Raw genomic sequence first — 25608 nt, forward strand, 5'->3', positions numbered from 1 at the left:
TGAGCCCCTGTATGTGTCAGATGCGGTGCGAGGCATCAGGGGCGCAAGGATAAGACAGTGAAGGTTTCTGACTCGTGGGACTTCATTCTGGCTGGACGGGTGGCCAAGAATGATTAAGCTCCTGTACGTTCAGAGACGGTGAAGGTCTGAGAGTGGTCACCCTTTGGAGTGGGTGAGGGGGGGGAGGCGAGGGGATGGGGATTTCTGGGACTGTGAGCCCCTCAAGGCCATCTGAGCCCCCAGTTCCTAGCAGCAGCACAGGCATAGAACTGAGGGGACACAAGTGAGGGTCTGACAGGTCTGACAGGTGAATGAAGCCAACCTGGGGGCCAGAAGGGCAGAGGGAGCGGGTGCTGATGACGCAAACCGACTCCCACCCACACGGAGGAGGCAGCCCTGCCGCCACGGCCATGGCCACAGCCCATGTGGCTCCGCAAACCCCGAACTCCCTGCTCTCTTGCGTCAACCTCCTCCTTTCTGAACTCCGTCTCCAAGTCTGGTTCCACACCCCCATTGCCGCCCTGACCTCACTGCTACCCTACCTCATCTGTCAGCTCAGATCAAAGGTCATCCCTTCACAAGCCTCCCCACCTCACCCACTCCAAAGGGTGACCACTCTCAGACCTTCACCGTCTCTGAACGTACAGGAGCTTAATCATTCTTGGCCACCCGTCCAGCCAGAATGAAGTCCCACGAGTCAGAAACCTTCACTGTCTTATCCTTGCGCCCCTGATGCCTCGCACCGCATCTGACACATACAGGGGCTCAAACAATGGTTCCTAAATGAATAAAAGGAGAACCGCAGCCCACAGCTCCCTACCTGAGGGAGGCCAGCACCTTGGCCATGTTGAAGCCGTCTAGCACCTCCTGGAGCTGCTCGCAGCCTTCTTCTCCCAGCATGTTGCCTGCTCGCGGAGAGGAGGAACGGAGCGTCAGGACGGGCAGCAGGGCCTGCCCGGCAGGCGTGGGCCAAGGCCACCACTCCTATTACCATTGAGGTCCAGCTTCTCCAGCTCAGCCTTGTCGGCCACGGCCTCGGCAACAGCCAGAGCAGCATCTCTCTTGATTTCACAGAACGACAAGTTCAGCTCCTGAAAATAAGAGAAAGGAGTAGAGGCCAGCAGAATCACAGGCCAGGAGACCACGTTCTCCTCTGAAGCCTGTTTTCCCCAAGGGAGGGTAAGGCAGGCTCCGAGCTCCAGCTGGGCACAGTGACAGCGACAATAATAATGCCAGTTAGCTAGCGACGCACCAGGTACTCGAGGCGCTCTCTTACTCTATGCTATGATGACCTCCATTGCTCCCTCCTCCCATTTCCAAAATGAAGAAACTGTGGCTCACGTCACACAGGTGAAGAGAATTGCACAAAATGAGAGCGATGTGGCAGGGCTGAGCCGCAAACCCAGGCCCACCTGGCCTTAAAGACCACACCCCTGCCACCCATGGCGGCAACCCCGAGTGTGGGGGGAGCCCAGACCCGAGGGGAAGACACGGGTGGCGCCGGCACCTTCAGCTTGGGCAGGCCCCCGCGCACGGCATCTGCGATGGCGACAGCACCCTTGGAGCGCACCAGGCAGTCCCCGAAGTTGATCACCTCCACCTGCCGCAAGGTCTTCAGCGTCTGCGAGGAGGAAGCAAAGGCCAGGGTGAGGGTGTAGGCCCCCCAGCAGCCCTCTGAGGGCCAACGGCACACCCCGTGTCAGCCTCCACACTGTCCTCCTCCATCCAGTCTGGCCTTCTCAGCACCTCACCAGCTTTTGTCACCCCCTGGCCTCTGGCTAACCTCCCTCCACTCTACTTCTGTTATATCCAGAACCTTCCTGAAGCATAAATCTGACCAAGTGGCACCCCAGCTTAAAACACTGCATGGCTGCCTAGTACTCACGGGAGAGCCTCAGAATCAGCAAGGCCACGAGTTTTTGCCTCCCTCTCCTATTGTCTGACCCTCAGACACCTCCTGAACCTTGCCTGTTTCAAACCAGGACCCTCTCCCATGCTGCTGATCCCTTCGCCTGAAACACCCCTTTGTCCAAGGTCCATTTGTCTTATACAACTTGGCCAAAATGTGACCTCTTCCAGAAAGCCTGCCCTAAGTCTGATCTGAACTTCCTGTACATCCCCTACACTTGCAGATGCTTCTGCCAATCCCCCACAGCAGCAGGACTAGGCTTTTGTGGAGTCTTAGGGTCCAGCGAGGTCTCGACACCCAAACAGCCCTACATTCACAGCCCTGCGCTGTCACAGGCCTCTCCCCTTCCTCCATGAACTAGGGACTCCTTGAAGGCAAAGTCTGACTCAACTCTGCATGGCCCACACTTGGCACAGGGCTGGGCACTGGACAGGGCTCGATAAATAGCTGATCAAAGAATCAATGAGAAAAGCAGTCGGGCCGGAACAATCTTCCATGCAGATTCTGAGAACTAATCCAGCACCAACAGCTGGGTTTACACAGAGGCAGCTCAGGAGGAAGGCAGTATGGACACTCAGAGCTGCCCAAAGACAGCGCAGGTAAGCTTCTGACACATGGCCTGTTCTGTAATGTACCCATGAGGTACACATCCGGTGGGTGGGCAGAGCAGCTCACCTGCTGATACGTGCATTAAAAAGACAGCAGCCAGGGGCACCTGGGTGGCTCGGTTAAGCATCCAACTCTTGGTTTCAGCTCAGGTCATGATCTTATGGTTGATGGGTTTGAGCCCCACAGTGGGCTCTGTGCGGAGCCTGTTTGGGATTCTCTCTCTCCCTCTCTTTCTTTGCTCCTCCCTTGCTATCTCCCTCTCAAAATAGATAAATAAGTTTAAAAAACAAAAGAAAGGCAGCAGCCAGACCCTGCTTACTGCTCTCTGACCCTGCCACTCCCGCCTCACCTTGGCCATAGGCACAGCGCCCTTCTCAGTGAAGGTGTTGTCGTTCAGGTTGATGACCCGTAGCAGGGGGTTGATGGCGAAAGCCTGGGCCAGGGCAGTGACACCGGGGTGATTGATCCCATTCTGTGGCATGTGGACCTCCTCCAGAGTCCCGATGATCTGCGAGGGGCAGGAGGGACAGAGCAGAGTGGTGGGCTCCCGAGCTCCAGGGACATCCAGTAGGCAGGAAGGTGGCACTACACACTAGATACGGGGAGGGGCTGCCATCCACTTGGGCACGGGCTTGTCCACGGATATTTTGGGTGATCTCAAAGCAGAACTCTGGGCATGGCTGTATCTGATCCCCTCCATAGCCTCATGAGGGAGACCGACCTGGGATTAGGAACTCCACCAGACAAAGACTAGGGATCAGAAAGGCTAAGTAACTTGTGCAGGGTCACACAGCGCAGAACACAAGTTTCTGGGTCTGGTGTCCTCCACACAGGGAGGACCCTGGGTGTTGGCCCAGGAGTCTGCCCTGGTCCTTCTTTGCACACTGCAGCTCCACTGGGCCTGTCTTTCTTGGGGCTCTCCTGCCCTGTTCACACGGTACGACTGGTACCCCACATCTACCTCCTTTTCTAGGGGACGAGGTCTTCCCCAACCACCTAGCCTTTCTTCATCCCAACCTTTTGACACTTCCCTTCTCTCTGCTTGGAACACTCTGTGTCCTTGTTTGTTGGCATTTTCTTGGTAGACTGACTCCTATGCAGTCTTCCTATATACCTCTCATTTTGGATACCTCCTCTCCCAGGAGGGCTTCCAGGATGCCCCCACCCCCACCCCAGGCACAGGCCAGTGCTCTGCCTGTATCCCCAGAGCACTCTGTCCTTCCACTATCATGGCGTCCGTCATCTGGACTATCAACAACACCTTCCTCTCTACATTCCACCAGTTTCTGAGCTCTGAAGGAGCCCATGCCCCAGTCTCCGCTTCCACCAAGGATTGAAGCCAGGCCTGCAAGAACTCTCCAACTAGGGGCCTTTCATTGTTCCAGGCTACCAGAACAGCGCAGAGGGTTCACAAGCAAATACAGGCAGGCCAACCGAGGAACGCTACCAGTCAGGGCTGCTCAATATTTTCTGTGCCGCAGACCCTTCCGGCGGTCTGGTAAAACCCCCGGCACCTTTCTTAGCATGTTTAATAATTTTAAAACAAATTATATAGGACTACAAAGGAAGTCAACTCAACTGGAAGACAATCCTCAAAACAGTTAGAAAAAACCCCAAAGGTGTGCTGGAGTAATATGTGTTCACCATATTACAAAGCCACTGAACAACAGCACTTCGGGGCAAGTCTGCGGTTATTGTGACGCTACCACATGAGAAACGTTTCTGTAGATCTGTACAACTATTTCACGTGAAAACATCTGTGATTTCTACCATCAACACAATCACGGGCGGGTGTTTTCTCTTTTTTCTTTCTTTTTTTTAAGTTTATTTTTTGAGAGAGACAGACAAAGTGCAAGAGGGAGAGGGGCAGAGAGGGCAGGGACAAAGGATCTGAAGCAGGCGAGCCCGATGCGGGGCTCAAATTCTCGAACCCTGAGATCATGACCTGAGCTGAAGTCAGACACTTAACCGACTGAGCCACCTAGGTGCCCAATCGTGGGCATTTCTAAAGCAGCTGAGGCTTATCGTCTACTTTCACAACTGAAGGTAACACTACATCTTAAGGGTACCTGGGTGGCTTAGGGCATGATCTCACAGTTCGTAAGATGGAGCCCCGTATCAGGCTCTGTGCGGTGGCTGCTTGGGATTCAATCTCTCTCTCTCTGCCCCTCCCCGCTTGCACTCTTTGTCTCTCAAAGTAAAGTAATTTAAAAAACCCACTACATTTTAGTTACGTTAGTGTTAATAATCATGCCATCTTCCCCCATCCACGTTCAAAGACTCCCTGGGTTCTATCACAGACTAGAGGCATCCTACGGACCCCAAGTCCAAGAGCACAGAAGGACATCTGATGGATGCCTAGCACAACCACAGCACATCCCCATTCCCACCCACCACACTGGGGACGGCAAGGTGAGGGAAGGGGCGCAGAGAAGGCGTAACCTTTAATGTCATGATGTTTACAAGGACGGTAACTAGGCTCCTCCGGCTCCAGAGGCAGCAAGAGCTCTCCTGCAGCCCGGGGTCCAGTAAGGCACTTGTCCCCCACTATTCTCACTCTCTGCCTGAGGCAGGCGCTCCACCAGGTAGACCGTCTTAAGTAGCAACACTATGGGGGATGTTGCTGTGGCCTGAATACAGTTAATACCGCTAGGATACTGTCTGCCACAGAAAACATTTACATTAAGTGAAAAGACAGACTCCAACGTTCCCAGCCCCATGGGGTAGGGGTGGCCCTCTCCCGGAGCTCACAGTCAAGATCTCAACAGTGTCAGGGGAGGGGGCAGGGCACCAGGGCAGCTATGAGGAGAGAGGAGAGTGGAAGGAGAGGAGTAGGGGGTAAGGGCACCTGGGCCACTGCCCCCTACCTCCGTCTCAAGGGTGAGTCTGAGGACTCACTCCATCTCTGTGCCCCACCCACTAGAGGCAGAGACACTGACCTTCAGGGAGCGCAGGCTGACGTCATGCCAGGCCGTCGTCCTGCTCGCTGCTCTGGCACCCCTGACTCCCATATCTGAGCCAGGCAGACCTCACTCACTGATCAGAGCCACACACAATCTTCTCAAACAGGATTCCAGGAGCCACTACCAATTCACCTGCAGTGCTGGATGGGGTGGCTTTTCAGACACATCACAGGCATTCTGCCCCACTGCAGAATGAGCCAGCAGGCTCAGAGAGGGGAAGCGGCTCGCCCTAGGCCTCGCAGCTCAATTCCAGAGTAGGGATGCAGACCAGGATTAAAAGCCTCACCCCGAAAGCTTCCGCCAAGGCAGTGGCTCCATCGTTCTCCAGACGGTTTCTGCCAGCCACGAAGACCTTCAGGCCCAGTGGCTTGCCCTGGGCACTGGACTTCCGGTGACACTCAGTCAGAGCCGCTGCCAGGATCTGTGGGGGAAAAGGCAAGGGGCCCAGCCCTGAGGTAGGAGGCCTGGTCTTCAACCTCCCATGCCACCTACTGGCGGTGGACACAGGGACAAGAACTGCTCATAAGCACCATGGCCGTACTGCACGTGTGCCAGCACCCACAGCTTACAACGAAGGGCTTTCCCATATTCCACTTCATTTGCGTGTCCCACCACTCTGTGCCTGTTAGAGATGGGGAGATAGAGACCTGGCAGGAAGGGAGACTCCAACATGGGCAGGTCAATTGAAAGACAGGTCCTAGGGAAGGTGCTTCAGTCAGCTCACTTTACTGCCAGATGCCCTGTCAGATGGGGACCATCGTGATTCCCACTTTCTGGCTAAAGAAACTCAGGCTCCAAGAGGGACAGAAACATTCCTCTAGTCGGTAAGCAAGTGGCTGAGTCTGGACCAGAACCTAAATCTTCTGGCATCTCTTGCATGTTCCCCAACGCCTAAGGGGAGCTGGATGAGACCATGGCCCTGCCACACTCATCGGACACATGCCTGTGCCCAGGCCAGCCACACACGGCAGGGTCTCAGCTGCTGGGAGGAAAAACCGGAAACCCAGTTTGTCCTGCTGTTGAGGTGGTGCCAGGAGGTGGCTTCTACACGGGTGAAACCAACAGAGCCAAGAGTTAAAAAATACTGGCTGGCTGCTGGGAATCAGAGACACCACAGTAAATAAAACATAAAAGATTCACAAGAAGGGCAGCAGGAGAGAAGCAATGTCTCCACAGCACCGACAGGCCATCAGCACGCTCAACGAGGGTCCTCTCGCACCTCGTTTCAACCTCAACACGAGCCTGGGAGGCAAGGGGTATTGGCTTTCAACTATAAACAAGGAAGCCGAGGCTCAGACAGGTAACTGAGCCGGCCACGGTCTCACAGTAAATATGCATCGGAACTGCAACTGACAGCCAGGTCAGCCTGCCTGCACAGCATTCTGTCCCTGGGAGCCACCACCAGCCTGACTCCCGATGCGGTGAGCCGTGAACATGCTCAGTAGAGACTGTGGACTTCCGCCACCAACCAGCCTCCTGAGGAACCTTTGCAGAGGAGGCAGCCAACTGTACCAGCACCCCCCATTCTCCCCAATTCCCTCTGGAGTCACCGTGGTGAGGTCATCGCTCCTACAAGAGTCCAGCTTGGGGACTCTGGGTCTGGAGAGCTCCAAGCAGAGGGTTATGTCTCATTCCCACGTGAATCCTTGAGGCCCCTCCAATTCCCATGTGCGTGGCACACTGGCCACACTGAATGCATTCCAGCTGGAGGGAACAGATCCTGAAGGACCCGGAGACCTTGCGGCCCCCGGGAGGTTCAGATCAGCAAGGCCGGCACCCACGAGATGTGACAAAAAGCTCTCACTGAATGAGTGGTGAGGAAGGTAAAGCCAAGTACAAATCACATTCGAGAGTGGAGCGGGGCTGCCAGGAGGCCCCTGGGTTCAAACTATTGTGTTCCCTAGGCCATCCCACGTGCTGAAGTAAGGGCAATGCCTGACAGCCAGTTCTGGAAGCACAGTCCCCCCGGACGCTGCACAGCAGAAGGCAGCTAATGGAAGGCTGAGGCAGATTACAGGCAGGTGTCCGGCTCCCCCAGCACACCCCACTCTAGGTTGGGCTGGACCGGTTTTCTGTGCTGATGTCAGCACCTTAATGTCGTAACACATGCACGGCTTATTCCCCAATTAGACTGTGGGGGGGCAGGTCGAGACAGCTGGGAGCACGCCCCGAATCTCCCTCCCAGGGGGCGAGAGGCAACAGGCACCCCCTGCAGGGGAGGCCGCTCCGGGACCTCAGCCTGGGACACTGAGAGCACAACACAAGCTCCCCTTGCTGCTCTGATGGGTGCACGGAAGCAGGTCCAAATCCCACATTAGTCCCACCCTAGCAACGCCATCTGGGGGCTTGACCCAAGTCCAGTTAACTGGAAGACTGGGAAGAGCATCACCCCCCATTTCAGCACGAGTGGGAGAACGAGGGTGTGCATTTAACACACCTTCAAAAAGAAGATGTCCCCAGTCGCTGTACGTCCTGTGTCCCAACCCTTTTCTTCTTTTGTTCAGAATGTGAATGGAGGTAGGGAGGATGGGAATTGGTCTTTCTGGTATCTGGGCCTAAAGGAGCCAGAACGACGGAAAAGAGAACAAGGCCGGGCTCCCCCAGTACAGGTTCTGGGAAGAGAAGACACGCCTTTCTGTGCCGACCAGCCCAACTAGTTGGGAGGACAGGGGGGGCCCTGTCCAGGAAGAGGGTGAGCTGTGCCCAGGCCCAAGCAGTTTCTCTTCCTGGGTTCCCTCCCCCACGTGCACACACTGGGCCTCACGTGGCTCTGCCAGCTGTTCTGAGGGCACAGCGAGTCTGGGATGCCCAAGCCCTGCACTCTGCAGAGCCAGCAGGTCGAGCATGTATGGACACTGCCTCTGTGTTGCCAAGACAACACCGAGAACCGGGGAACGGTTGCTTGGCAACCCCGCCCTCCAGGCCTCCACCTCCTCTCCCCACTGGCCACAGGCAGCTGCCTTTGAGGCCTTTCTCCTCTGAAGAGAAAAACAACAACCCAGCCATCCCAGATGGTGGCCAAGGGCACATATTTCCAATGGATGCAAACGCAGCAGGAGACCAGGCAGGGAGGGAAGAAGGGTGAGGGACAACAGGCACATGCGGGAGGGCCCGCCACACCCACCTTGCCACCTCCGATGCCCATGCCACAGTTGTTGAGTTTGAGCTCGTGAAGGGTGAAGCAGGCGGAACTCTTGAGCAGGGCCTCGAAGCCTCGAACGCCGTCAGGCCCAAACGCGTTGTCGCTCAGGTCCAGCTCAACCAGCTGCGCCCCGGCTGTGATGAGTCCCTCCCCTAGTGAGGTCTGGGCACAGAAAGGGCTCATCTCAGAATCACAGACACCCACCAGATGTTGCTTCTGTGCCAGGACCCCTGCCCTCAGGGGGCACCCAGGCAGAGACACAGACCGTTTCAGTACAGAGCTGTCCCTATTTTATATCCAGGACTGGAAACCCTGAAGAGGGCTCCCAATTCAGGTGGGGTGTGGGGCGTGGGGCTTGGTATACATGGGGGTGGTCAAGGAAGGCTTCCTATAGAAGGTGGCATATGAGCTCAGGCTGGATGAGAATCAGTTAACCACAGATGAGGCGATTCCAGCCAACAGTAAAAACACGAACATAAGCAAACAAAAGAACATAAACAAAGACACAGGCGTGAAGCAGCCTACTGTGTGTCTAGGACTCCAGAAGAGGTTGAGGCTGGAAGGAAAGAGAGGAGTCAAATCAGGCAAGCGGCCCGAACATTAGGCCAAGGACTGTGACCCTATAAGCCCGAGAGCAAAGGGCTTTGAGGTGGGTGAGGGACAGAGAGGACACATCCTCCAAGTCTGAGGAGGGCACACTGATGTGCAGAGGGACGCCGGATATGCCGACTGCCCGCCCAGGAGCGTGAGACAGTGATCCAGGCAGCAGAGGAGGAAGCTGGCTGGCCAGCGTGGTGGGAGATGGGAGACGTGAGCCCCAGGTCAGTCATAGGCCTCACAGAGGGAGGAAGACCCGCAGAAGCTGGGCGTTCAGAGGATGTGCAGGAGGGAGGCAGGCACCGCTGAGGCCTCCGGGGTTTCTGGCGGGCACCGGGCAGATGGGTGCCTGTCTCCGAGCCACAGCCCAAGACCGACGTGGCATGGAGACACTGAGCTCTCCTGGGAACCTCCTGGGCTGGGGATACCTACAGTTCCCCAGGAGATGGGTGAGGAGGAGGCTCTACCAGAAACTGGGGGCAGAAACAGGCGGGGCACTCATCATGCACACGGTTCCCAGTGGAGGGCAGGGGGTAGCAAGAGACACCGTCCCTGCCCAGGCCGCGGACAGGATAGCTGAGGCAGTTTCCACTGTCTTCCCCACCACTGACTCAGCAACAGAGGGCCATTCTCTGGCTGCCCCAACCTTGGGAGAAGGCCACGCCCCTGCCATCTGGCCCCGAGGACCTCCAGCCCTCCAGCAGTCAGAGTTGCTGAACCCTCTGTGTCTGCTCCACCATCCCTGCATCTCATGCCTTTCCCTGACCCCAAATTCTCTTACCTGCCTTTCTAAGATTCACTCTTGTTGCTGGTAATACGGAGATAAGAATATCTCCTTTAAATTTTTTTTTTTTTCAACGTTTTTTATTTATTTTTGGGACAGAGAGAGACAGAGCATGAACGGGGGAGGGGCAGAGAGAGAGGGAGACACAGAATCGGAAACAGGCTCCAGGCTCCGAGCCATCAGCCCAGAGCCTGACGTGGGGCTCGAACTCACGGACCGCGAGATCGTGACCTGGCTGAAGTCGGACGCTTAACCGACTGCACCACCCAGGCGCCCCAAGAATATCTCCTTTAAAGATGGAGAAACTTGGGATGCCTGAGTAACTCAGCTGGTTAAGCGTCTGACTCTTGGTTTCAGCTCAGGTCATGATCTCACGGTTCATAAGTTTGAGCCCGCATCCAGCTCTGGTCTAACGTGCGATTCTCTCTCTCCCTCTTGCTCTCTGCCCACCCGTGTGTCTGTACACACACACACACACACACACACACACACACACACACACTGTCTATCAAAATAAACTTTAAAAAAAATTGAGAAACTTAAATGCTAAAATTCAGGTAAAATAATGCACACAGGGGCCCATAGTTCGTATCCAACAAGTATGTTTTCTTCCCTCCCTCTTCTAACTTTTTTTAACTTTTCTTTTTAATGTTTATTTATTTTTGGGAGAGAGAGAGAGCGCGAGCAAGTGCCTAAGGGAGGAGCAGAGAGAGAGAGAGACACACAATCCAAAGCAGGCTCTAGGCTCCGAGCTGTCAGCACAGAGCCTGATGCAGGGCTCGAACTCACAAACCATGAGATCATGACCTGAGCCGAAGTCAGGTCGGACGCTCAACTGACTGAGCCACCCAGGCATCCCAACCTCTTCTAACTTTCAATCCTTTTACATACAAACCTCCAAATGAATTCACGTAATTTATACTCTAGATTCTACCTTCACCTGGTTCTTGTTCACCCTTTGAGGCTGGTAACTTAACCAGCTCCCCAAGGGCTTCCTCAATCCCCAAACAGAGGAGCCCTCCCTCTGGAGTCCCCATTAGGGCACCTGTCACTTCCTGAATCACCTTTAGTTGTTTACCAGACCAAGGTGCTTTATTATTTTTTAAATATTGACTTATTTCAAGAGAGAAAGAGAGAGAGAGCACACTGTGCACATGAGATCAGGGGAGGGGCAGAGAGAGGATCCCAAGTTGACAGCACAGAGCCCAACTCAGGGCTTGATCTCGCCAACCAGGAGATAATGACCTGAGCTAAAATCAAGAGTTGGACACTTAATCGACTGAGCCACCCAGGTGTCCCATTATTATTACGTACATTTATTTATTAATATATTTGTTTATAGATCTATGCATTCATTTAAATGTAAGCTCTACACCCAACATGGGGCTTGAACTCACGATCCTGAGATCAAGAGTCACACACTCCACTGAGCCAGGTTCCCCCAGAGTGAGGTGCTTTAGAAATGAGGTTGGTACATGGGCACCTCAGGAACCCCCGCATTGACTAGAGGCACGGAGGACTGAGAAGGCAGCCTGCACAATCAGGGTGAGAGACCCCATAACACAGATGGTCACAACAAATAACTGACCAAGAACCTCACCGTGAAGGCATCTCATGTACTAGGCCCCATGTTACTGAAAGGCTGCCTATTACCAGCCCTGCCTCTTTCCCTTGAGCCCCAGGCAAGCCACGTTCTGCTCAGTGATGCCCCCTCTCACCCCACCCACCGAACCCCAGGCTGGGAACCTGACCCGAGCCAAGCTGAGCCCCAGGAACGGGGAAATGGAAAACAGTGTGGATGGAAGCCACCCATGATGAGAAGCAAAGCAAAAACAGTGGTATGGAGAAAGGGAGGGCCCAGGGGGAGATGGGGGGGGCCACAGAAGGGCATGATGGGGAGCACAGGGAAGTGCAAAGCTAAGAGAGGAGTAAGAGCGGAGGGAGTGAGATCTGCAGTGAGGGTGAAACCACGAAGCTCAGGAATGAACCCTGGAATCCCTGGGCGCTGCTGTACCTCCTATCACTAGGCCTCAAGTCTCCATTCTCACCTGTACCCCCACCTGCCCATCAGGGTAACAAGACAGATGCTGTGCTCCCCTGGCTTCTATTCCAGCATCTTCATCACAGGGTGAAGAAAGTGTGGACAAAAGTGTGAAAAAAAGCCCTGGGAACTGCTAAAGGGGCTCCTGTGACCAGGGGAGGGGAGCAGCGGACTGTGCACTTACCAGGGCTGGTGGGATCTCAGACCGCAATCTCCCTGTGAACATGTCACTCCAGTGGCATCGCTTTGGAAGGAGGAGGAAGAGAAGCATTAGGGGTGCCCCTCAGAGGTGGCCTGCAGGCAGCACCTCACCCTCGTGGACCACTGACAGTTACAATGCTTCTTAATTTTTAATTTGAGTTTCCTCAGCAAAAAGCTGGCCCAGCTCTGGCGGAAGTTGGGGGAACCTGGCGGCCTCCAAAGGCCATACAGGGCTCAGCAGAACTGTCAGGAAAACCTGATTGGCCCAATCCTCTCGTTTTCCAGGAGAGAAACCAGGCTGAGAAGGAAAAGACCGGCCCCAGGCCCAGGGCAGTGGCAGGACCAGGGCCAATATGCCAGACTCCTGGCCCAGCGCTCATTTCCAACATCAGTTTCCCCGTACACTGTGGGTGAAGCAACACATGTCAGGATTTGGGTGGCAGAGGCAGAAAATAACCAAATAGGATCCAGCAGCCAGGAAGTTACTAATTTTTCAAGGCTTTTTTTTTTTTTTTTTTTTTAAAGTAATCTCTATGCCCAATGGGGGGCTCAGACTCATGACTCCGAGACCAAGAGTCTCATGCTCTACTGACTGGGAGAGCACCAGCCACGCACCCTTCAAGGCTCTTTTCAACCCTCTGATCACCTCCAGAAGGTAGCCTTGCTTTGGGGCTGGTGGATCTTGCCCACCTCTCCGCTCCTTGCTCATCTGCCTTTGAAAAAAGGATGAGCAGGACTCACGCTCAAGAGGGGACAATGCGTCAAACCAGAATTTAATAACGCTATTTTGTTTCCTTTATGGTAAGGAAAACCACTTTACATTTACAGAAGAGATGTTTGCTTTTACATGACATCAAAGTGAGCTGATTTAAACAAAATATCAGGTAATGGCACCAAGGCGGCAGCTCTATGATAGGCCAGCAGAGTTTAAAAGCTCCAAGCACACAGCCTTACCCTTCAACACTGGTTGCTATGTCCACCCAAAATATCAACTCAGGCAGCTCCAGCCTTTCCTGGGCCAATCCTGGGAATGATGGAACCCAAAGCAACTTTCCCTTGAAAATCCAGTCCTTGAAATGTCTGAACTAAATAAACCGAACCTTAAGTACTGGGCAAACTGGTTTCCTTAGAATTCTCAAGGCCTCCAGTAAACAAATCAACACCCGCAGGGCCTGGGGGGCGGGGTTGGGGAGGGGCAGTCTACATGGGTGGGCTCAGTGAGTCACATCTGAAGACCGGTGCTCAGGGCCAGGACAGGCAGCCACAGCCTGAGCGCCAGAACCCTAACAACTGGCACCTTACCCCGAAGCTTCCCAAACCCATGTCTGATGGGTCAAGGGTCAGCATGGGGATTTGGAGCACAAGGACTAGGTTCCAATTCCATCTTAGCTGACTCCAGGCCTGCCACTCAACCCGCCCAGTCTCTGACCCCTGGGATCCCCTCTTTGGAATGAAGCTTTTGGCCTCAACAATCTCTAAGTGAGCAGTAGTAACCGCAGAGCAGTTCTGATGCTGGGCTGTTATCTGGACTCTGATCCCACTCCTGAGATGTCTGACCCTGGACCACACTTTTCTCATCTGTCAAGACCTAGCTCATGCCTGTGTTGCAAGAAGGGTGGTAACATCTTAACTCCCATCGGCACCCCTGCCCAGAACACCCCTGCCACCAGGACCCTGACCCAACCCTGGCTCCCTCCTGCACGCGCAGAGCTGAGATGCTGGGCGGAGCGACTCAAGGCGCTAGGTCTGCACAGGATGACAAGATGCGCAAGGCACTCCTGATGGCCAAGCTCTCTCATGACACAAGCCTGCACAAGCCTGGTCACCGAGGCCAACTCACAGGGAAGAAAACCCTTTTACAGAGGAGCCCAGACTCAGAGCAGAGTTTGGTGCAAGGCCACATAACGCAGATAAGGTGGTGGTACCAGGGCTTAAACCCAGATGCCAAAGCACAGCTCGTGTGGCCTCCGGGCCCAGGCCACAGCTACTCCATTCCTGCCCCTTCACTGGTCGCTGGGGTGGGTTGAGTTCTTTTGCAGGACAGCGTCCCAGCTTATGCTCAGGAAAACAACAGGCACCGGGCCGAAAAGAAGAAACAGCCAACGGCTTGGCTATTAACCTGACCGCCATTTTCCCGAGGAAACAACAGCAAGGCCACCTCACGGACTAGCTCTAGGTCCTCACTGGGCAAACCCGCTCTGCCGGCTCTGGCCCTGCATTCCTTCCCTTCGGAAAGCACAGTGGGGCTGGGAAAGAGCACTGGACTTGAGACTGTGCCATGTGGCTGGGCTACTTGTCAGCATTAGGATCCTGGGCTGTTTACTCAGCTCCTCTGAGCCTGGGTTCCCTTGACTTACAAAAGGGACCCAGTCTTTATTCCCCAGGGTGCAGTGAGGATTAAATGACATGTGCAGAAGAGCCCAGCACAAGCCTGGTCCCACAGGCACTGAGCACCATTTGCAGTTGGGAAAGTAGGGTTCTCCCTCGTGGCTCTGCAGAGGCTTTAATGTGCTAATAAACAGTAGGATTCCTGGGAATGGAGAGCGTGCAGGGACACCTTCCTGACGTTTTAAACACATGATACCCCAACTCTTCTCACAGAGCATTTTGAAGGACTGGAATTTCATGGGAGTCCCCTAAAGTGGGGCTAGCTGAAGGCTCTCTCTGTCCAGTTCCGCTTCTTTCTCCTTTATCTTTCACGGATGTTACTGGATAAACCTGACATTCTTATCTGTTACTGGGGGACCCAAGTGGACATATCATGCAGGGAGAGGGGTTCTGGCCAGCACCGAGAGGCCAGAGCAACAAGAGGAGCTGTTCATGGTGACCGCCAACAAGGCAGGACCCTAGAAGGGTCTAGACATAGGCAGGGGTTGTGGTGGCCTGAGTGGAAGCTTAGCCCCAACCAGTCTGGGCCTGCTCGCCCTGCAAATCTTACCTTCAACTCTGATTTCTTCTCCAAGGCCTTGGCGATGACCCTGGCTGCCTCCACGCCCACCGTATTGCCCTCCAGGCGCAGAGCCTCTAAGCCATCAAAGTCTTCGATCTCTTTAATCACATCTTTGGCTGGAAGGACCAAAGAACAGAACCTTAGATTCTGGAATCACCAATAACTGAGGCAGAAGAGAGCCCGGCCACTACCTCGTCACTCACAATTCCAACAGCCATAGTATGCCTGCTGTGTGCTGGGCCCTGGCTTGCAAAGGAGACTGGACAGGCTCACATTCTACCAGGGAACACGGCTACAAAAACAATTCCTCTGCAGTGAGTGTTAAAGGAGGCAGGTGTATGGAAGGCTTGGGAGACAAAGGAGGAAAGAAACAGGCGGCATAGGGCAAAGGGGCTTGAAGCACTTTATAGGTGGTGTGTGAGGAGGCTCTCTGCATGGGGGGTGTTTTCCAAGCAGGAAAACAGCATCCAAGTCAGAGGACCAGGGGTACAACCACATGAAGGCTGTCAGTGCCACAGGATTCATGCGTGGGGTGCTCATTACTGTATTGTTTTTGTTATGACGAAAAATCCCAAACAAGCTAAACGCCCATCAGCAGAGAACAGGTTAATTCACTGGGATACATTGTAAGGTTACGCTGCCGTCATCATGAATGGCGACACAGGTGTTTACCTGACTTGGAAAATACTCATGTCATAGTGATAAGTGAATAATGAGGTTTTCCACTGGTGTTTGGTCTGACCACACATGTAAAATATTATACCTATTAAAAAATACATACGGGGCTTGCAAAGGAGACTGGACAGGCTCACATTCTACCAGGGAACACGGCTCAGTCGGTTAAGTGTCTGACTCTTGATTTCAGCTCAGGCCATGATCTCACAGTTTGTGAGTTCAAGCTCCGCATGGGGCTCTGTGCTGACAGCAAGGAGCCTGCTTGGGATTCTCTCCCCGCCCCCTCGCCCCCCACCTCCAACTTGCACGTGTGTACACAATCTCTCTCAAAATAAATTTTTTTTTTTTTAACGTTTATTTATTTTTCAGACAGAGAGAGACAGAGGATGAACGGGGGAGGGTCAGAGAGAGGGAGACACAGAATCTGAAACAGGCTCTAGGCTCTGAGCTGTCAGCACAGAGCCTGACGCGGGGCTTGAACTCACGGACCGCGAGATCATGACCTGAGCCAAAATCGGCCACTTAACAGACTAAGCCACCCAGGCACCCCAAAATAAACTTTTAAAAAATAAATAAAAACAAAAAGATAAAATGTATTCTATCTCTCTCTCTTTCTCTCCCTCCCTCCCCGCCCCCCCCCCCCACACACACCCTCTTCTCAAGGTCTAAAAGGATAGAAACCCAATGTTCAAACAGTTTTCTCTACGTGCTGGGATTATGGCTGATTCTGTGCTTTTTCCATCATGTGCTTGATAAATTCTTTTTTTTTTTTTAATCTGCTCAATATATTCTTGATATACCAGGTTATAAAGCAACTTTTAAAGTACCTGTCATTATGATCCCAATTAGTAAACAAGAAAGAAAGAAAGAATGAAGGAAGGAACTCACCTATGTTTAGAAAAAACACTGGAAAGAAAATGCACCAAAATTAACAGTAGTTGTATCCTGGGCTGTGAGACAATGAAAGGTATGGTTTTTTGCCTTATTTCCATATTTCTATGTTCTATAACGAGCATGTATTAAAATTTTACAATCTGAACAAAAACACACTAGATGCACGAGACAAAGCCCATCTAGTCCAGCTGGCACGAGATGCAAAGGGGATGAGGTGGTGGGGTGGAGGTGTGTATGGGAGAGAAAAGCTGGACCTGACCTCTTAGGTGACAAAGACCACAGATGGGGCTTCAGGAAGGTGGGAAGGAGCTCCCTGAGAAGCTGTCCCAGTGGGGCCTTTGTACCTGCCTCCCTCCCTCGGCCTCCACCCCAGCAGCCAAACTCCCAACCTGCCTGGCAGGTTTCACAGCCCTGGTCTCCTTGCAAATGCCGCCTGCTACAATTTTATACTCTTCTACATGATTACTTGATTGTTATGTGGAGACTTTACCCCCTTCCTCACTGGGTCCTGCTCCCATGGACTCTGCCCCCCAGAGACCAGTGCTTAGCATTCTCTCCCACACCTACTCAAGTAATTACTGTTACATCTACTTCACAGTTGAGTAAGTGGAGACACGGAGAAGGTACTAACTGCCTACTAAGGTCACTCGGCCAGACAGTGGTGGCCGGCATTCATTTTCCTTTTCTCATGTCACGACCAGGAGGGCAGGCCAGGGAAGAGCCTCCCACATGATCTAGAAGGGGACACTGAGGTTTCAAGGAATGAAGCAACTTGGCCCAGTTCAGGAAAACAGCAGAGTTAAAGCTTCAGACTGGTCCTCCAAACTTCTAACCATGTGCTCCTGCCCCATATCCTTGCTTCCTATACAACCAGGGACTTTATGCAGCCCCCCGGCAGGAAGCCCCTGAGACACCCCCCGCCCCTGGGGGGCCATTGTGGAGCTGCAACTCCGGGTCCCAGCTGCCCAGGCCTCTTCTGCAGCTGGCTCACAGCGCCAGGGCTGAAATAACCTCTCAGCCCCTTGAAAGACCTGCTCAAAATATGGAGCCCCTCTAACATCCAGGTTAACGAGGAGAATGGAGCGCCGCTCAAGGGAATGTTTATGCAGCCCTTAAGAGTAAGGTGACAGAGCCGTCAGGGCCCCAAGGGAAGACAGACGCCCTATAAGGGACGGAAGTACAGAGATTCACGGGCAGCGTGCAGAAGTTCAGCCCTGGGGAGAGTCACAAGTGCAAAGTGAGCCTGGAAGGAAAAGCACCAACACGGGAAAGGCTGGGACAGGAGAGGGTGATCACCGCTGGGCTGCCTCTCTCGCTTGGTTTTCAGTCCAAACGGAGTTATACGTAACTTAGCAACGGGTTAGGGATGGGTCCCAACCACCCCTGAAAAACCACCTGTCACCAGGCTGCGCCGCAGGGACCGCCTTTCAGCCTCCACCACTTCACAAAGTACCAAGTTCCGTGTGTGTACGACTCGGCCATGTGAAGCAGAAAGTCCTTTCTTTGGTCCTTAAATGACCTACTGGGGAGTGTGAAGAACCTTGTTCCAGTCATCAGTTTCGTGGCTTCCTCACACAGGCCTTTGCCCTCTCTGGACTGTGCCAGCTCACTCTCGGCCAACCTGGAGTGCCTGTCTGGGCCCAGGATTAGGCTGCCAGGCTCCTCTGCACAGCATTCAAGAGCCTCTGCCCTGGCCGCCCTATGGCATCCTGATTTCCTTTCTCCTAAGCCCACCCTGTGTGTCTCAGCTCCTGTGCCCACCTCATGTGGCTCCCCCTGCCTAGAGTGCCCTTTCTCCTTCAAGGACAGTTCAACAAACACTACCTCATCCATGGAGACTTCCTGGGCCCTCCTCGACTAGAAGTGACTCCTGTGCCTTGCCTTTCTTTCTAGAACTTGCTGTTCACGTTTCTCAGAGCATGTCTCGCCTTCTGTCCCCTGGCAGTTATTTGAGTACCTCCTTCCCACTCCAGCTTAGGAGCTCCTCAGAAGCTGGGGCTGTAAGCAGGGCCTCCCTGGTGACCTACAAAATGGAAGCAGCATGTCCAGCCTGCACTCACGAAGTGGTTATCTGCACAGATTTCTTTTTTTTTTTTTAAGTAGGCTTCACGCCCAGCGCCAAGACCAATGGGAGGCTTGAACTCAAGACCCTGAGATCAAGATCTGAGCTGAGATCAAGAGGTGGCCACTTAACTGACTGAGCCACCCAAGTGCCCCATCTACATGGATTTTAAGGCTGGACAAACTTGAGTTCTAATCCCGGCTCCATTGCTTATAGCTGCGTCCTTAGGCAAGTCGTATCACCTCCTTGGGCTTCAATTTTCCATCTCCAAAATGCGGATGTAAAGCTACCTCAAAGACTTCTGTGAGGATAAACTGAGATATTGCTTGCATGGCACTTAAGACTGCCTGACTAGGCATTCGGTGAATGGCATTTACTTTACAGCGAGAGAGTGTGTGCATGAGCGAGCAGGAGAGAGTAGCAGAGGGGGAGGGACGGAGAGGGAGAGAGAGGGGCATGGGGAAAATCCTAAGCAGGCTCCACACACAGCCCAGAGCCCAACACAGGGACTGATCCCACAACCCTGGGATCATGACCTGAGCTGAAATCAAGAGTCGGATGCTCAACTGACTGAGCCACCCAGGCACCCCAGTGAATGGCATTTAATAGCAAATTCATGTTTCCTGAACTGAGCTGAATGTCTACTGAGAAACACAGGCACAGGGATTCAGCTGGGTATCAGTTAAAATCCTGGCTCTGGTATTTACCAGCTGTGTGATCTTGGGCAAGTTAGTTCTTCCAAATCTTTTTTCCTTATTTATAAAATGGTAACATTTCTACCTCCCTCCCTCAGGCATGATGCATGACTGAAAGTGATAACAGCACAGACAGAAACTCTCAATCTTAGGGTCTTTCAGAGATATTCGGAAGATGTGCTACCACGTTCCCAGCCACCCAAGGACTCAAGTCGTTTCTAAGCCAGCGCAGAGGAGCAAGCCTGCCTGCACTCCAGGACAACCAGGCAAGTCCAGACCAGTTTCCCTGGTCGGGCTAGAACTTCAAGAGGCCTTACAAGTACTGATGTAGGTGCCTTCACTTCCAGACACCAGGGGATGCAGGGCTGACCGGTGTTAGTCATGATTTGGCCAGGGATGAAAAGACAGGGCCTGAATTCTGATGCCTAGTTCCCTCCAGCCCTGGTTCCTGTACACAGACAAGAACATCCATCCATCCCTCTCCCAAGGGCATTCGGCTACATGGACAGACCTTCCCAAAGGGCCTGGATTATTGTTTTAATGCAGCTCCACAAGGGTCTTAGCTCTGGGGAAGGCACCCAGGATTCTCAGACCGGGCTGGGTCCGTGGTGGTAAAGGTCTGAAGTAAGAAGTCACAGGCTATATCCTGGGACTACTGTCGTGATCCCTCATTGCTTACTATCCCAAGATACAGTCCACCTGCCAACCTAAAGCCATCACCAGCAAGGATACCTTCCAAAAATGTGACAACAGGCAGGGAAGTCTGCATGCACTTGTAGGCACATCATCTTTGAGCCTTACTCTGAAATGGGCCCAGTGATATCTCACAGAGCTACTAGGAAAACAAGCGTGAGTAAGAGTAAGCGGTCATTCGCACACTCTCTCTCTTCCCCTGGGCCAGCCCAAGCAGAAACTCACCATCTTCCGCAGTGTTGAGTTTGAGGCTCTTGCCCTTGAAACTCAGCTGTCCCCCGGCCACCTGGGTTTTGGCAAGCGTCTCTGCCAGCTTGGCAATGTCTTCAGAGGCCATGTTGGCTACGTTGCCGGGCTCCCCTGGAAATCTGCAAACTGAGCAGGCCGAAGTTACATTAAAAGAGAGTGGTCTCCTAGGGCCCCTGGTTGGGGAGGGCCGGGTAAGAGACAACCCATTTCAGGGGCTTGACCCTACCTCCCCCTGTGCTCTCGGGACTCCAAAAGCTAAACTACTGGAAGAAATGGAAACGGCATTAGGGAAGGAACAATCCTAGGAAAGGTGGAGAAAGTGGCAAGAAAGTAGTAAAATCATGTTTTACCCTCTGAAGAGCTACCATTTCACTTTAGCTTCCCTGCCCAACTGCCCCAGCTGGGACATCAAACATAGCCGTGTGAGCTGCCCATTTCCTGGGTCCCAGTGAATGGCAATCGAGTCCCAGACCGACAGTGGCAAAGAGCCTGCCCCCAACACATACCTGCCTGATCATCTTGGTTGCTCTCTGTTTGAGGGTCCCATTTCTCAAACAGGACTAAGATGGCTAAGGGATCCAGTTCATCCATCCCAGGAAATGCCCCTCCACCCTGGCTGGCATGTCTCTGGGGCTGGGGAACAGGGGTCAGCCCACTGCACGTCTGATTTCAACCCTGGCCAGGAGACTGGGGAGCCCATGGTAGCCAGACCTCAGGTTCCTAGGAGACCAGAGGTCTCTACATCACAGCAGCCACCATCACAATAGACCAAAGGCAGAGGTGAAGAAAGGAGCTTCTGGCCTGGAGAACTCAGCAGACTGGCAGAAAGACCCACTCCATTTCCCTAAAGAGGAAATGGCATGCAATCAGGGGGAGACCAAGGAAAACTGATGTGGAGGATAGAACTAGGAGATGCCTACAGAGACTCCTCATCCAAAACATGTCCTTCCCCAATCTATTCATCCTCGATATACAACTGTGATGGCTCCCATATCCTCTCTTTCCCCCAGGCTTTCTCTGGGCTCAAAAGGTCTGCTTCCCACTTCCTTCTCCTTACCTTAACCCTTATCACCCTGGTTTGCCTTTTTTATTATTTTAAAGTTCACTTATTTCGAGAAAGAGAGAGCATGAGAGCAAGAGCAGGGGAAAGGCAGAATGAGGGAGAGAGGGAGAGAGGGAGAGAGGGAGAGAGGGAGAGAAGGGGAGAGGGGGAGGGGGGGAGAGAGAGAGAATTCCAAGCAAGTTCCACACTCAGTGCAGAGCCCAACGTGGGGCTTAATCTCATCACCACAAGATCACGACCCAAGCCAATATCAAGAATTGGATCCTTGGAGCACCTGGGTGGCTCAGTCGGTTTAAGCATCCAACTTTGGCTCAGGTCATGATCTCATGGTTCCTGAGTTCAGGTCCTGAGTCTGGCTCTGTCTGCACTGTGGAGCCTGCTTGGGATTCTCATTCTCTCTCTCTCTCTCTGCCCCTCCCCAATGTGCACATAAGCACGCCGTCTCTCACAAATAAATGAACTTAAAAAAAAAAAAAAAATTGGATGCTTAACCTACTGAGCCACCCAGGCACACCCCCCCCCCCTCCGTTTGTCTATCTTTATCAATAAGCATGAATTATTCTTCTGGGTAAGAAAGCATCTAATCACTCATTCAACAAACTTTTATTAGTACCACTGTGTTCTGGACGTTGCTCCAGATATCAGGAGCACAACAGTGAATGAAACAAAAACCCTGCCCTCTTAAAACATGTGTTCTAAACAAGATAGTATCTTAAGACAATGACAAGAACAAAAATAAACAGAGAAGGCGGTAAGGTATATTCTGGGGGTTGCAATTTAAAACAGGATGGTTAGAGAAGATATTATGAGTTAAGAAACAAAGACTTGAAAGACATTAAGGATTGGGCCAGGCAGATATCTGGGGGAAGAGCTTTCTTGCAAAGGGAGCAGCAAATGAAAAGGCTCTTGTTGGGGGTGGGAGTGGGGGGAGGGAGGGAAAGGAAGGGGAGGGGAGGGGAGGGGAGGGGAGGGAAGGGAAGGGAAGGGAAGGGAAGGGAAGGGGAGATCAGAGGAACTGTTGGAGTGCAGAGAGGGAAGGAAAAAAAAAATCAAGAAATAAGAAAAGAGAATTAACAACAGGCCCAAATCACAGAGCCCATTTAAAGAATGTAGTTTTTTTTTTTTTTTTAAAGAAAACAAACATTTTTTTAATGTTTATTTTTGAGAGACAGAGAAAGCGGGAGGGGCAGAGAAAGAGGGAGACACAGAATCCAAAGCAGGCTCCAAGCTCTGAGCTGTCAGCACAGAGCCTGACACGGGGCTCGAACTCGTGCTCCAACCTACCAACTGTGAGATCATGACCTGAGCTGAAGTCCGGCGCTTAACCAACTGAGCCACCCAGGCGCCCCAAGAAGGTGGCTTTTAACAGAGCCACTGATAGGTTTCTAGCAGAGAAGGGACAGGCTCTGACAGATATTTTGACAGCATCACTTATGTGCAACCTAAGGCCTGGCATCTAGAAGGTGCTCCAAGAATGAAGACGTGAAACTGAATAAAAATTAACCTGAAACCTCACCACCTCTGGCAGTTGTGGGATGGGGCGATTTGAGGCAAGAAAAATGGTGGTGGGGCTCCCGCATCGGAACACAGAACTTCTCAGCTAGAAAAAGGCTTACTCCTCAGTCCAGTCGGTGCACGTACACACCGTCCACTCGAAAGACTGCGAAAGCGAAGCACACAGGGGTGGCTTGATGTGTCCAAGGTCTGCGAAGGGTAGGCGACAGCGCAAAGACAAACAGTAGACACACAAACAGCCTCTCTCCCTTCTGGGCGCGAAAGTCTCAGATTTTCTCAGGTGCACATCTCTCGCTCTTGCGAAGCGTCAGCAGTGACTCATGTCGATCCCAGGGGCTGCGGCGCCCGTCCAGGCCCTCCGCGGGCGTGGGACTACCGGGAGGCGGCGGCAAGGGAGCGACGCGCGAGTGCGGGCCGCAAATGACAGGCGGGCGGCGCGGGAGCCCCATCCGGGATCCCTGGAGGACGCGCCCCCAGTTGTCACCGACGCCAACAGGAGATGCCGCTGCTGGCAGCTTCGCCAGACGCCCTCTCCAGGCCTCAGTTTCTCCACCTGGGAAAGGGGCCTGCGCCCCCGCAACACCGCCTCTCTCAGCCCCTCCGCCTTGGCCGTCGACGCGCAGGGGAGAAGGCCGAGAAGAGACCCAGAAGGCGCTCAGGGGCGCCACACCTTCCACGCCCGGCTGCAGGGCCGCGCCGCCCCCCGCCCCCATCCCAGGCAGGTGACGGGGAAAGGCAAGGGACCCCGACCCTTACCGCGAACAGGAGGCGCCGCCGCGTGGGGCGACCTGAGCGCGCGCGTCCGCCCCGCAGGGGCGGGGACTGACTTAGGGTCCGGGTCGGGTCAGGTCAGGTCGGGGTCGCCGCCCCCGAGCCCAGCGGTCCCGAGGCCCGGCCCGCTCTTTCGTCTGCTCTCCCGGCAGTTCTCGCCACTCCTGTCTCCGACACCACCTGCTCCCCGCACCACCGCGGATGATGGCGGAGGAGGAGGATTTTGAAAGCCGGCAGTTTCTTTCCTTCGATTTGATTTGTTCAAGGCCCAGGCCGGGTTCCCCTTCCCCCGCTCGAGTGGCCTGGCGGGTATGGTAGTCCAGTGCTTCTGCGCGGAGCGCGGCGACCGCCTCAGGAGGGCGCCCGCGAACTACGAGTCCCGTCATGCACCGCGTCCCAGCGCGCCTCCGCTCGGCTCCCTCTGCGCCCTCCCTTTTCGGCTTCTGGCTCTTTCTCCGGGAGGCCACAGGGCGGCGTGTAGCCTCGAGTGCCCAGGGAGACTACAATTCCCGTCGTGCCTTGCGGTCCAGCAGCCTCAGCCCTTCCGGAAAGGATCCTGTGCACGTAACTTTATTGACAAAGGCTGGAACTGCCGAAGGCAAGCTGGTATATCTGTTCTGCAAGAAATAGGTATCCGTTTCCTCAGAGGAAAGCCTCGCCTTTTTTGTCCCATGAAATTGAGAAGTCATTCGAAACCTTTCACATGAATAACCGCAAATTGTTTGATAATTAAAAAGGGGAAATAATTACCCTATGGTAGAGAAGCTGCGACACCCATCTTAACCAAATGGTTCACGTTAACATCAGTAACTGGACAAACTGACATCCGTCGCACGCCTGCTGATGTGATGCACCGAGAAGGACACGGCATCACCATCCAGTCATCAGTGCATAAAATTAATCTGATCATGAGAAAGCAGCAGACAAACCCAAACTGAGTTACAGTTTATTCTACAACAGAATAACTGGTCTTGTACTCTTGCAAAAATGTCTGTGTCACGAAAGACAGAAAAGCTGAGGAACTGTTGCAGATTAAAGGAGACTAAGAAACATGACAACAAAATGCAGTCTATGGTCGTGGACTGGATCCCGGGCTGGGGAGGAAGTTACTGCTCAGGGCAGTATGGAGACAATTAGCAAGACTCGTAATAGTATTACAATAGATTGTAATAGTATACAATAGATGATAGTATTGTATCAGTGTTACATTTATTGATTCTTATTATTGTGCTGGGTTATGTAAGAGACTGCCCTTGTTCTTGGAAATACATGCTGAAATAATTAGGGGTGTGACATCAGCAACTGACTCGCCAGTGGTTCAAAAAAATGTGTATATGCATATAGAGAGTGCAAATGTGGCCAGACGTTCACAATATGCGAATCTGGCTGAGGGGTATACGGGGAGTTCTTTGAACACTTTTGCCACTTCTCTGTAGGTTTGAATTTTTTAGGTATCAGAACACAAATAGATTTTTTATCTTTTCGCAAAGAACATTTTATCCATTATATAAATAACGTGTTTGCTATAAATACTTTAGCCAACATAGAATAGGATAAAGAGAAAAGTAAACATTACCCGAGAAACTCTAGCACCCAGGGATAATCACCATCAACATATGCAGCCTTCTGCAAAGTTACCTCTCACAACTTGGCCCACGCACATGCTTTTGCTTTACCTGCAATTGAAAGTTAAATATATTGTGTGCCAGATCCTTTCACACACAGTTCATTTACTCTTTACAACCACAAAGGAAGCGGGCATCATCGCCACCCCTTCCAGCACAGAGATGAGAAA

At 53.0% G+C, this 25608-nt stretch overlaps 1 protein-coding gene across 3 annotated transcripts in view; it reads right to left on the minus strand.

The window, feature by feature from the left end:
- The window catches only part of RANGAP1 (Ran GTPase activating protein 1), a 32833-nt gene extending 8715 nt beyond the window's left edge, over positions 1–24118 (minus strand). For 2 of the 3 annotated variants that reach the window (XM_049626406.1, XM_049626405.1), the window contains exons 1-10: positions 20971–21165; positions 20441–20590; positions 15185–15312; positions 12230–12289; positions 8606–8785; positions 5768–5902; positions 2868–3026; positions 1508–1621; positions 992–1091; positions 821–905 (exon numbers count right to left, since the gene is read on the minus strand). In XM_049626406.1, coding sequence (XP_049482363.1) covers positions 821–905; positions 992–1091; positions 1508–1621; positions 2868–3026; positions 5768–5902; positions 8606–8785; positions 12230–12289; positions 15185–15312; positions 20441–20590; positions 20971–21055 — 1196 coding nt within the window. In that variant the 5' untranslated portion in view covers positions 21056–21165. Of the gene's footprint in view, positions 1–820; positions 906–991; positions 1092–1507; positions 1622–2867; positions 3027–5767; positions 5903–8605; positions 8786–12229; positions 12290–15184; positions 15313–20440; positions 20591–20970; positions 21166–23798 lie in introns of those variants that run through there. The other variant, XM_049626407.1, reaches the window with a different exon arrangement.
- Positions 24119–25608: the final 1490 nt, after the last annotated feature.

This window comes from Panthera uncia, chromosome B4 (genome assembly GCF_023721935.1).
Source record: "Panthera uncia isolate 11264 chromosome B4, Puncia_PCG_1.0, whole genome shotgun sequence".
Lineage (NCBI taxonomy): Eukaryota > Metazoa > Chordata > Mammalia > Carnivora > Felidae > Panthera > Panthera uncia.